Below are 13,810 nucleotides of genomic sequence, written 5' to 3'. Positions count from 1 at the left end.
CTATGTTCTGCTCTAGGATTCTGATGGATTCCTGCCTCATGTTGAGGTCTTTTATCCATTTAGAGTTTATTTTGTGTATGGTGTAAGATAATGGTCAAGTTTAATTCTTCTACACACACACACACACACACACACACACACACATTTTATTTATGGAGTACCTGAGTGGCTCAGTCATTAAGCATGTACCTTCAGCTCAGGTCATGATCCCAGGGTCCTGAGATCAAGCCCCATATTGGGCTCCCTGTTCAGCAGGGAGACTTCTTCTCCCTCTTCACCTCCCTTGCACTTGTATTCCCTCTCTTGCTATCTGTCATAAATAAATAAAGATTTTATTTATTTTAGAGAGAGCAAAAGCAATCACAGAGGGAGAGGGATCACAGAGGCAGAGGAAGAAAGAGACATGCCACTGAGTGGAGAGCCCGATGTGAGGCTCGATCCCAGGATCCTGAGATCATGACCTGATCTGAAGGCAGATGCTCAACCAACTGAGCCACCAAGGCACCCCAATACATAAAATCTTTAAAAAAATAATTCTATGGTAGTAGGAGGGTAAAAGACAGTAAGGAATCCATAAATCCATAATCCATTACAGATTGCCAGACATCTGGCTTCTTTGTGAAAGAAGAGACAGAAAGATTTTTCTACTTATAAAGCTCCATGGTCTCTAGATTTGGGGAAAGAAAGCATTTCTGGTAAAGATGAGGTGCCTAAGAACCATAGGCAACCAATCAGGAAGGGACTTCCAGGGGCTAGCACATAATCAGAAAAAGAAAGGTTATATATTAGAAAAGCAGAATAAATGCACCATACCACTCCCCATCCCTCAGAGTAGATCAGTTATAGAGTGAATGGAAGAGAAAGAAGAAGATGATCTATGTACCCTACAGGCAAATCTCAATCCTGTGCTTTGACCTGTTGCAAAAAAATAAATAGGTTTCATCTGAGGATCCTATCCTCATTATGAACAGATTTTGTGTCATCATCATCACCACCAAAAACAGCATCAAGATTATTGGCATTATAATTACTTTTAATCAATGTGACACACTAGCCAACTGGGCCAGAACGAGAAGCTGATTAATCCAGAGCACAGTATCTTACATATAATTTTGGCTCTCAAAACAAACTGGTAAGAGGGACATCCACGTTGATAATATAATCCACAAAATGGACACAGAAAATAATATTTCAAGCAAATGCCAAAAAAAAAAAAATAGATGGGCTTGTTCGGTTTTTTTTAAGTTTAAAAAAGTAGCAATTTCTGCCTCTTTTTTTATTTTTTTATCATTTTTTAAATTTATTTTCAGCATAACAGTATTCATTGTTTTTGTACCACACCCAGTGCTCCATGCAGTCCGTGCCCTCTCTAATACCCACCACTTGGTTCCCCCAACCTCCCACCCCCCCATCTCTTCAAACCCTTCAGATTGTTTTTCTGCCTCTTTTTTAATTTAAATTCAATTAGCCAAGGTATAGTACATCATTAATTTTTGATATTAATGTTCAATGATTCATTAGTTGAATATAACATGCAGTGCTCATCATTTCACATGCCCTCTTTGCCTCTTACTGAATGGTTACTTTGTTTGAGGCATTTGAATTAATTCTTTTAAATTTTATAACTACCCTGAAGGAAATTCCCCATATTTACGGAAATATTAAGTCACATAACTAATGAGTGACAGAGGCAGGATTCCAACCCGGATTTGTCAAATTCCAAGGTTTATGCTCTTAATCACTAGGCTAAACAAGTTTGCTAATAGATTGTGTTTTAGTCTTTAGGGAGAACCCAAGAAACATTCCTTCAAGAGTCCTACCCTGTGTTTGCCCTGAATTATTCTGCATGGACCAGACTTAGGAAATGTGTGTGAGAAAGGCCCTGGCAGAGGTCTAGGCTAAGAGCCTCTCCTCTTGTATCAAAGACCTCAAGCCCCACTCTCCACGAATCCATCTGCCTCTCCATCCATAACCATCTCAAAAATGAGTAGAATATCATCTTTGAACATCTTAGAAAGCTAAGTATTTGTTTCCCTAAACAAGAGGTCCTGGACCTTCAGGAAACAATTCTATTCCACAGGTCTTTGACCTGCACAGAACCAGGTGGCAGTGGGTGAAGCAACTGGATTAGAGGTCAATCCCGTATTCATCCTTTAATAGTTAACATAAAATAATTACTCTCTCTGCCCTGTGCAAGTACTTTGATAAGCTGGTAAAAATACCAGTCCCCAAGGAAGAAATGAATTCACAACTAATGAATTGTTAAACACTACTTCAAAAACTAATGATGCGCTATATACTGGCTAACTGAACATAACAAAAATTTAAATTTAATTTTAAAAATAAATTTATTAACATAAAAAATAAGACACTGCAAATATGGTTTTTCATAAATCTCACTTTGTTATCCTTCCTTTTGGAGTCCAGATGCTCCGAGGTGATTTAAACTGACTAATCCCAGATGGCTCAAGCTCTGAAACATGGTGTCAGAAGCAAAGAATTAGCACATGGGTGGAGTAACTATATTTATAATAAGTAAAATAAACATAATTAACTTTAAAGGGAAACAAATGAAAAAATAAGAAGAAGAAGATTCTACATTTAAGTGAAAAAAATAAAAATAAAAATAAATGCAAAAAAGGAAACAAGTGAAATCATCAGAGTTAATGGTAACAATCGATGAAATGAATCCAAAATTAACAAAATCTAAGCCTGATAGCTATAACTCATAGAAGTCCTAGTTTATTTTCTCTAGGGCTATTCAAATATCTCTAGGACTATTCCCAGGCAGCCTAAGATATAATTTTTGTCAATTTCTTCTATCCATGATGCATGAAAAAACAGCCTTATTGGATATTCTAGAGTAAGTCTTCTCCCACTGAACTTCATGGTGATTTAGGGATGAATAGGTACATATTCACATCTATATATTTGTGTGGGCAGATGCACATGTATGCAAATGCACCCTGGGAAATCCCAAATGGCAAATCCTCAATACTTCTTCAAAGAGGATAGCACCAATATCAATGAAAGGGAGTGATGGAAAATTCCAGCCTCATAAATAATCCCAAACAAATGTAATTTCATGGAAGACATACCTAAATCTTCAACAGTTTTCCCAATGACTAAAGCCCATTTTATTTATTTTCATTCTTTCCTTTTTATTTAAATTCAATTAGCCAAGGTATAGTATATCATTAGTTTTTTTTCTGTACTTAAACTATTTATGATCTTATTTTTTTTAATTTCTTTTCAGTGTAACAGTATTCATTGTTTTTACACCACACTCAGTGCTCCATGCAATCCGTGCCCTCTCTAATACCCACCACCTGGTTCCCCCAACCTCCCACCCCTGCCCCTTCAAAACCCTCAGATTGTTTTTCAGAGTCCATAGTCTCTCATGGTTCACCTCCCCTTCCAATTTCCCTCAACTCCCTTTTCCTCTCCATCTCTCCTTGTCCTCCATGCTATTTGTTATGCTCCACAAATAAGTGAAACCATATAATTGACTCTCTCTGCTTGACTTATTTCACTCACCATAATCTCTTCCAGTCCTGTCCATGTTGCTACAAAAGTTGGGTATTCATCCTTTCTGATGGAGGCATAATACTCCATAGTGTATATGGACCACATCTTCCTTATCCATTAGTCCGTTGAAGGGCATCTTGGTTCTTTCCACAGTTTGGCGACCGTGGCCATTGCTGCTATAAACATTGGGGTACAGATGGCCCTTCTTTTCACTACATCTGTATCTTTGGGGGTAAATACCCAGTAGTGCAATTGCGGGGTCATAGGGAAGCTCTATTTTTAATTTCTTGAGGAATCTCCACATTGTTCTCCAAAGTGGCTGCACCAACTTGCATTCCCACCAACAGTGTAAGAGGGTTCCCTTTTCTCCAGTTCTTGATATAATGTTCAGTGATTCATTAGTTGAGTGTATCACTCAGTGTATCACTGAGTGTATCACTGTGTGTATCATTTAGTGTATCACTCATTACACTGAACAAGGGACTCTATATTTTTTAACTTCATGCATTATTCTTTTTATTTACCAAACATGATCCCAAATGCTTTTAAATGATTCCAAAATCAAATTCATGATTAAAATGTCAATATTTTCACCTACCAAATTATTATTTTTCTTTTTTAATTTTATATTTTTCAGTGTTCCAAGATCTACCAAATTATATTTAAAAGGACATACTGCTCTAAACGCTTTGAAGAAGGAGCCTCTCCCAACATTTTGGGCAGATACATACAACCTTTCAGGGAACTTACTTTGGTACATGTTTCAGATTATTTTAAGAAAAAAAATCAGCTGCCTTACTTGTCAAAACACAAATTCTAGATCATCTAGTGAATCCTAGAATTTCAGTGCTAATACAAGTTCCTCCCCCTTTTGAGTTAGGTTTATGTAGCCAGGAAGTCTCCAAAATCAGTACTGTCATCACAGGTTATTGATATTGTGACAACAAGAACCATTTAAATATCTGAGACACAGCCTTCAGAAATGGCCCCAAGTAGAATTTAATGAACATCTAGAGGTCCCAGATGGTCATCTCAGTTAGATCTAGACAGAAATTACTGAAGCCTCCTATTCCAGACTGAAAGCCTGGGTGTATCTGTCAGCAGCATCTCTTTGTGAGACGATTGCTCCAGCACATGGGTCTTGAGATACCAATAAAATGTGGTAAAATAAAAAAGGAATCTGGGGGCATTCTCATCTGGTGAAGCTAGTGGTTCCACCTTCCTCATGGACTTTTCATAACAGAAATGCAAAACTTCTTTGAAGGCTGGATTCCAACAGTTCATCCCAATTGGCCTCTGATTTCACTTCAGAAGAGTGGCTACCAGGAGGGAAGAGAGTTAAGAATCATATCCAGGAACCAACACATCCTAATACTACAGATAAACTACTAATCAGATTAAACTTGAGAATAAGAAGAAAAAGAAAAGAGAATGTGTTAAATTCATATCAGGTACTCAGCAATATCCTAATTTTATCTCATCTAATTCCCACATGTCTGATATTATCCTCATTATCTCACAGGTGCAGAAAGAGAGACACAAATTTAAAAACTTGCCCAAGGTACTACAGGGAGTGTATTGGAGCTTGTGTATAGAAACAGTTTGTCTAACTACAAAGTCAATGTTCTTCCTACTGCATCATACCATGAGTCAAGAACAGCTCCCTAAACCACTTTTAGAGAAAAGAGGCATTTAATATGCTCTAGTCTGCTAAAGCAGCACCCAGGTATCAGCTCTTAGGAGAGTTCATTGAAAAACCCCAAAATCGGGGCTCCTAAGAGTCCCACCACAGAGAAAGTGCTTGGTTGTTATGAGAGGCACAGCCCCACTTGGGCCCTAAGGCAATTCCTCACGGAATTCCATTTGAACATGATAGGAAGCCAAAGCAGAAGTACTTTAACTTAACTCATGCTTGAACAGGATGAGCCATTAAAACAAAATTCAGCTGATATTCAGTGAAGAAAAAAACAGAAGCTGGTACTTCCATAGGTATAATGATGCTATTTTTAACATTCCAAGTTATTGCTTCTGCCTCAAGACAATCTAATGGCCAATAATGCACCAAGTTCACCAAATGGACCTAAAATTGAAGAGAACTCAGAACAGTATAAATGTGGAATGAGCAGAGAGTGATGAGATAAGTAGAATAGGTCAAGAAGGAGGCCCAGACCCAGAGAAATGGTATAGCTGAGACTGCACCCTAGCTCCAGGCTCCAGGATTCTGCTTCACTGGACTAAACTGTCTTTCAGAACCCAGGCAGGCAAAAATCTCTGCAGGTGTCATCCAATCAATTCTTAGAGATCATCACTTTGGTTCCTTTCCAAAAAGTGGAGCTCTGGTAGGACCCTAACTGTTTCTGAGAGTTCCAGCTGAAATGGTCTGACATGGATCCTCTTGTGGACCACTAACACCTCTTTGTGCTTATTACAGAGGGAAAACTGAAACACTGCCAAGTGAGGTAAATTATTTAAGGACACAGATACCATGACAAGCCTGACTTAGTTGCACAACTCCATAACTATACTAAAAACAACTTAATTGTACAACTTAAAAGGTTGAATTTTATGGTGTGTAAGTTAATCTCAGTAAAACTGTTATTTTTAAAATAAAAATAATCATGAGTTATCATGCTTTACACAGAGAAGTAGTATCTCTGCCTTTAAAGCAGCCAGCTACTGTTGGCCTCTAACTTAATTTTACCTAACATGATTGAGAGCCTCCTACATGTGATATTATCTTAAGCAACCTCCACTACTGAGGTCAGTGTTATTATTCCCACTTTTATAAAGTTGGAAAACTGAGGCTCAGAGGATTAAAGAACTTTCCAAGGAACATAACCAGGAAATGATAGAGCTCAGATTGGAGCTCAAAATCATTCTCACTACTATTCTTCCCCTGTTAGCAAGTCAGAAGAAGAAGAGAAACCTGAACACACAGAACATACAAGAGTGCATAGTGGAGTTCCAAAGAGGCAAGCAATGGAACTGGCTTCAAAGTTCTAAGCTGGAGTTACCATGCAAGTGGGGCTTTAAAACCTGTCTTGGTGTGGAGTCTGGGCTCTGAAAAATCTTCCTGACATTGCAGTCATCTCAGCAAAAACAAGCACAGCTCCAAAAGATGCCTACCACTGAAAATGACCACAGTATCCAGGGGACAATACAACTTTCTGCATGGCCATTTTGGTGTAGGGCTCCCTGGCTATGAGAGTAATGGGTATATCTCAGTGATGTAACCATTATTTTGTGAACAGAGACCCATTCTAAGTATTTACTAAATTCTAGGCACTATCTAGATAGTGGGGTGAATAATTTAAGATGGCTTCCCTGGAGAATCACCCAGATAGGAATCAACCTTCCTCACCCCCAAGTATGTCCTATAGATGTGGTTATAGATGTGCCCAACTTTCAGAAATAGCATGGGTTTCTGTCTCAGTGCTCCCAATTACTAGCCTTGATTTTGGACAAATTATTAAATTTCTCTATGCTTTCATTACCTTATTTGTAAAATGATTATGGCATTAATATTGACCTTACAGAGTTACTGTAAAGAATAAATAGATAAGGGCACCTGGGTGGCTCAGTTAGTTAAGTGTCTGCCTTCAGCTCAGATCATGATCCCAGTGTCCTAGAATCAAGTCCCACATTGAGCTCCTTGCTTAGAGGGGATGCTGCTTCTCCCTCTTCCTGCCACTCCCCCTGCTTGTGTCTGCTCTCTCTCTCTCTCTCTTTCAGTCAAGTAAGTAAATAAATTCTTTTCAAAAAAACTTTAAAAAAAAGAATAAATAAATAAATATGTAAAGCCAGCATGCCTAGAAGATAGAGAAGATAGTAAGTACTTAAGTAATGACAGCTGTTATCTTCAGCAGAAGCAGAAGAATCATCACCTGGTGGTAAAGTACAGAATAGCTGCATCTCCATGCCTACTACAACTTTCTGATCATTTTCACTTCTGTAAGATATTATATTTGATAGACTTTATATATATAAATGACGTTTGCCCAAGGGCCTAGGTCCAAAGCTGCCAGATAACCAATGGATAGCAAGATGACAGAAAAAAATCCCAAGAAGAAAGTTCACTCTAGATTCACCCTGAACAGTTCTTAAAACATCACTTTTGTGTATAACCTATTAATGCATACTTTTGTAGCTTAGAAAAAAGCCTTCATGGGGCCAAAGAATATTTGTTTTTTTTATTATGTTGTTATTCAGTACATAGTTTTTATCTTGTCTTCCTGGCTGACAGTACTCCTTATATCACTCTTTTGTAATTTTGTGCTTGGGTGGGCCTGACACTCCTAAAACAGTGCATAAGTTTTCTACATAATAGGTGTATGTGATAGATATACAGAGGTAAGCTAATATGATGGTTAAGGAGGGCATGTATTGCATGGACCACTGGGTGTGGTGCATAAACAATGGATCTTGGAACCCTGAAAAAAATAAAATTCAAAAAAAGAGAGAAAATACCTTATAATAAGGCAGCTACAGATTCAAACCCCAATTCCTCCAACTACAGACTGTGTGACCTTGAAGAAGACTCATGCTTCTTAATGATTTCTCATGGAATAAACAATCAAATCTCATAGAAATCTTATAAAGATTAAATGAGATGAAATTTGAAAAATATTCAGCACAATATCGAGCACATAGTAAATTCTCAATAACTGGTAGTTATTATTATTGCAAAAAAGATATCAATTAGGTAAGGCTCATGGCCTATGTTCATTTTCAATTGAATATGCCTTCACTGCACAGCTATCAAGTATCTTACACTTCATTACTTATTGTGGGTACTAAATAAAAGGAATGAACTACACGAGTCCTCAAAAATATACTCTCTGATTTTCACAAGTGTATGACCCTGAAAAAAGTGTCCTACAACATGTCCTCATACTGCAGGTTGAACCAGCACCATCCTTTTTGCAATCACCTCAAAGATAAGAATGTGAAGAAGTAGGAAGATAAACATGACAGAGGTGGGGTTAGATTTGATTAGAAATGAATCAGTAGTCCATCCCACAGAGGAGAGCACCCACACATTTTAAGCTATATAAAGGCCACTATCTCAATCCACTGGTCACCCTGCAAGCTGCATCAGGATTTATCCTACGTGTTCCTTTGGTGAACCAGGTGAGAGAAAATTCATCCAGCTACATTAATGGATATTTGGTTGATTGTTGTCCACATTAGAAATTCAGGAGTAAGAGTTAAGTCAGAGTTAATATATATTTGGCCATTTCATTCTTGTTTCTTTTTCTTTTCTTTTTGTTTATTTATTTGGTTAGTTTCATTTATCCTGGGGTCTTTTTAGAATAAATTTCTTATTGCCAAGATGAATAATGCAAGAAATTCACCTTCTTCTAGACTATTCCACACTCTCTTCCTAGTCTTTTGTATGCCATTTTTTTTTTCCTGGATTGGCCAGCTGAAGTAGAGAGGAGGCCAGCACTGGTGTAGAGTCCCTTCCCTGTTCAATATCAGTGCCTCAGTCTCTAAGATCCAGTCATCCACTAGGAAACGTACTGTCTGCATTGCTGAGCCTTTCTCCCTGGTTATTGAAAAAGAATAAGATTGAAGTGTTTAGTTGAAGCTGAGATTAGGATAGTTCCTGAGCTCTTCTGAGGGCTATCTCATGGTTCTGAATCACCAAGGTAATGGGTAACTTGCTCATTGTTTATTTGCTGAAGGCCTTAACAATCCTGTTTAGTTTCTAGTGTCCAGAGGAGAAATGGTTATGATACAAGGTCTGTCACTTTTGACTCAAAAGAACCAGTGAAACTAACCAGAGAGACTGGGACAATACATCTGTGTGGTTCTAGAAACTGTGGAAGCTCCAGGACAACACCCAGAACACCAAAGTACACAAAGTGTAGAGACATTATGTAAGGACTATATTCATCCAGGACATAGAGATCTGAGCTCTAATCCTAGTTCAGTCAGCAACAATGACTTGATCTTATCTAAGTAACTCAAAATTAACAATTTTCACTGTATTGAAAGATCCCTAACTCATCCTTACTTGTTGAAGTATTTTAGGTGTTTTTTTAATTTCTTTTCAGCATAACAGAATTCATTGTTTATGCACCACACCCAGTTCTCCATGCAATACAATAGTATTTTAGGTTTAAAAGAGACAAGAGATTTGAAAAATCATCATGATTATTATTAAAATCAGAATTGTTTCTAGATTTTTTTAAAAAGAACATGAATAATAGCGTCTTTTGTTTCTTTTTTCTACAGGTTCACTTAAACTTGCAAAAAGATGACTGACCTCTTGAGAAGTGTTGTCACGGTCATTGATGTTTTTTACAAATACACCAAGCAAGATGGGGAATGTGGCACACTGAGCAAGGATGAACTAAAGGAACTTCTGGAGAAAGAGTTCCGTCCAATTCTGAAGGTGAGAATCCATACACCAGGACTGAAGGCTTCTAGGGTCTTGTAAATTCTCTGTTATGTGACCAAAGATTAGCTAAAAAGTACACACTCTCAATGGTTTTTGGACCAACTCTAGGAATGTACTTTTCGGGGACATCAGAAAGTCTTCTGGGACATTATTTTTAGAAAGGTGAAGGTTTTTTCATTTTCCTGTACATATCCACTATGTAGGCCTTCAGACTTTTTCATGCCTCCAGGTTTCCCCTTCTGAAAAAAACAGAATATAAATGTGTGCTAAAACATAAAAGATTGCCCTTTCAAATTTGGGATAAAAAGTATAGAGACGGAAACATCTACAGGGAGAGCTGAGCAAGTAGCCAGGATGACTAAAAACTGCAAACAAGAGAGTATTTCTTCCATCTACTTGGGAAGAACTCAGCTATTACCTTTAAAATGATATATTCTAACATAGAATATATCAGCATATAATGTTTAAAATGCATGTAAAACTAAAATACACCAGGTACCAATTTGATGCTATACCTGAGTACTAGTCCCCTAGCTGAGGTCCTTGAGCTATATTCTGCTGGTATTCCCGATAGATTTTATTCTTTTCCATTACTTCTTCTCACCTGCTGGGTCCTATTAGGCTGATTTAGTTTAAAGTAACACTTGACTGGATTTAAAATACCTAATGTTAAACATCCACAATTCCACAGCTCTACCTGAATATGTTACCTTCCTATGTGGGCTAGGCTGACTAGGTCTTCTTTGGTATGTCACCTATATACAGAACCCAGATGATCCAGATACAGTGGATGTTATCATGCACATGCTAGATCGAGATCATGACCGAAGACTGGACTTTACTGAGTTTCTTCTGATGGTATTCAAGCTGGCTATGGCCTGCAACAAGGTTCTCAGCAAAGAATACTGCAAAGCTTCAGGGTCAAAGAAGCATAGCCATGGTCATCGACACCAAAAGGAAGAAAGTGAAACAGAAGAGGAAGAAGAAGATACACCAGGACAGAAATCAGGTTACAGACATTCAAGATGGAGTGAGGGAGAGGAGCATGGTTATGGTTCTGAGGGTTTAAGGGGAGCTAGGAAACATAGACATGGGTCAAACTCCAAGAGGCTGGGAAGGCAAGGTGGTTTATCTAGCTCAGGAAACCAAGAGCAATTTGAGAAAAGACACCATTGGTCTAGCTCTGGTCACTCATGGAGTAGTGGCAAAGAAAGACATGGTTCCAGCTCTGAGGAGCTGGAAGAAAGAAGAAACAAGTCACACGTTAGCCCCTCTAGGGAATCTGAGAAGGAATATGAATCTGGATCTAGATTAAAGAGCAGGAGAAGGAAAGGTCATAGTGGTCTGTCACATGGATTGGATGATAGTGGACATGAATCAAACTCTACTCAGTCAAGACAGAGTGGAGGACAAAAGCTTGGATCTAGTTCTAGAGGCTCAGGAGACAATGGAAGGCAAAACTATGTATGCGGTTCCAGCAACTCATGTGGGTGTGGAAGGCCACAAAATGTTTCTACTTCTTGTCAGGAAGGTAGATTTGGAGGGCAAGGAAATCAATCTAACTGTACCCAGTCAGGATGTCAGTCAGGAAGTAGTGGTGGACTAGGTCATGGATGTATTTCAGGTCAGTGCTCTGGATATGGTCAATATGAGTCTAGCTCCTGCAGCCAGTCTTCTAGTCAGGAAGAATATGGATCTAGAGCATGTGGTCAAACACAGAACTGTGGAAGACAACAGAGAACAGGTTCAAGTCAGTCCTCTTGCTGTGAACAATATGGGTCTGGAACAAGTTCACCTTCTAGCTATGGTCAACATGGACCTAGTTCTAGTGGACACTTTTCAAACTCTCATCAAAAAAGGCCAGGTTCAAGTGAATTTTCTAAATGTGGACAACATGGGTCTGCCTCTGGGCAGTCCTCTGGCTTTGGACAACACAGATCAGGCTCAGGTCAATCCTCTAACCTTGGATATGGCTCTGGTTCATGCCAGACCTCTGGTTTTGGACAACATGAGTCTGGCTCAGGACAGTCCTCTTGCATTGGCCAACATGGGTCAAGCTCAGGACAGGCCTCTGGCTTTAGAGAGCATAGGTCTGGCTCAGGAAAGTCCTCTGGCTATGAACAATATGAATCCAGCTCAGGTCAGTCTTCTAGCTTTGGAAAACAGGAATCTGGTTCAGAACAGTCCTCTGGTTTGGGTCAGCATGGGTCTAGCTCAGGACAGTCCTCTGGTGTTAGAAAACATGGGTCTGGCTCAGAGCAGTCATCTGGTGTGAAACAGACCTCCGGCTTTGGAGAACACAGAACTGGCTCAGGACAGTCCTTTGGTTCTGGACAACATGGGTCTGGTTCTCATCAATCTTCCTCTGCAAAACATAGATATGGCTCAGGTCAATCTTCTAGCTTTGGATATGGATCTAGTAAACATCAATCTCCTGCCTCTGGGACTGGCTCAGGTCATTCTTTGGAATTTGAGCAACATGAGTCTATATCAGGTCAGTCTACCTACGGCAAACATGGTTCCAGGTCAAGGAAATCCTCCAGTTCTGGCTCTAGGTCATCTTCAGGCAAGTCCTCTACACATAGTCAACATGGATCCAACTCAAGACAGTCATCTAGCTATGATCAACATGAATTGACCTCATGTCAATCCTCTGGCTATGATAAACATGACCCTAGGGTACAGGAAAAAGAACGCTATGAGACTAGTTCAGGAAAAGGGTCTCCAAAATCTGGAACGACAATATCAGATTCAGCTGAGAGTCAAACAAGGGAAAGAGCTGAAGGGAGACAGGGAAAAACTCAAAGACAGTCAGGAGACAGGAGTACACATGGACACTCCAGTCATGGACAAGCCACCAGGACAGAATCCAGTAAGACTGAAAGAGGGGATTCTAGTGTCAGTGAGACCAATGACACTGAAAGGCACTCAGGAGCACCACAGACACACGCAGGATCCTCTCATAGTCACTCTGGATCTCAACATGGAGAGTCAGGATCCACAGCTAGAGGGAGACAGGGCCAGTCAGGAGACACCAGGGGACATAGTGGGTCTGGGCATGGTCAAACCACCAGGACAGAATCCAGTAAGACTGCAGGAAGGGGATCTAGTGTCAGTGAGGCCAGGGACACTGAAAGGTACTCAGGAACCTCAGAGACACACGCAGGATCCCCTCATAGCCACTCTGGATCTCAACATGGAGAGTCAGGATCTACAGCTAGAGGGAGACAGGGAACTAGTCATGGCCAGTCAGGAGATGCCAGGGGACATAGTGGGTCTGGGCATGGTCATGCCACCAGGACAGAATCCAGTAAGACTGCAGGAAGGGGATCTACTGTCAGCGAGTTCAGTGACACTGAAAGGCACTCAGGAACCTCACAGACACATGCAGGATCCCGTCATAGCCACTCAGGATCTCAACATGGAGAGTCAGGATCTACAGCTAGAGGGACACAGGGAACTAGTCATGGCCAGTCAGGAGATACCAGGGGACATAGAGGGTCTGGTCATGGTCAAGCCACCAGAACAGAATCCAGTAGGACTACAAGAAGGGGATCTAGTGTCAGTGAGGCCAGTGACACTGAAAGGCACTCAGGAGCCCCACAGACACACACAGGATCCCCTCTTAGCCACTCAGGATCTCAACATGGAGAGTCAGGATCCATAGCTAGAGGGAGACAGGGAAGTAGTCATGGCCAGTCAGGAGATACCAGGGGACATAGTGGGTCTGGGCATGGTCAAGCCACCAGGACAGAATCCAGTAAGACTACAGGAAGGGGATCTAGTGTCAGTGAGGCCAGTGACACTGAAAGGCACTCAGGAACCACACAGACACACGCAGGATCCCCTCATAGCCACTCTGGATCTCAACATGGA

The 13,810-nt window shown here is 40.1% G+C and overlaps 1 protein-coding gene across 1 annotated transcript in view; it reads left to right on the top strand.

The window, feature by feature from the left end:
- Positions 1–8,609: 8,609 nt before the first annotated feature.
- Positions 8,610–13,810, top strand: part of LOC116858784 (filaggrin-2-like) — a 9,916-nt gene continuing 4,715 nt past the window's right edge. The window contains exons 1-4 of the mRNA XM_032843689.1: positions 8,610–8,658; positions 9,769–9,928; positions 10,700–13,220; positions 13,446–13,659. Of these exons, the coding sequence (XP_032699580.1) occupies positions 9,791–9,928; positions 10,700–13,220; positions 13,446–13,659 (2,873 nt within the window). The 5' untranslated portion in view covers positions 8,610–8,658; positions 9,769–9,790. The remainder of the gene's footprint in view (positions 8,659–9,768; positions 9,929–10,699; positions 13,221–13,445; positions 13,660–13,810) is intronic.

The sequence above is a fragment of the Lontra canadensis genome, unplaced genomic scaffold, assembly GCF_010015895.1.
Source record: "Lontra canadensis isolate GAN:19392208 unplaced genomic scaffold, GSC_riverotter_1.0 scaffold142, whole genome shotgun sequence".
In the NCBI taxonomy this organism is placed as follows: domain Eukaryota; kingdom Metazoa; phylum Chordata; class Mammalia; order Carnivora; family Mustelidae; genus Lontra; species Lontra canadensis.
Note: the sequence above shows the minus strand (reverse complement) of the source record. Positions and strands in the feature narration are given on the sequence as shown.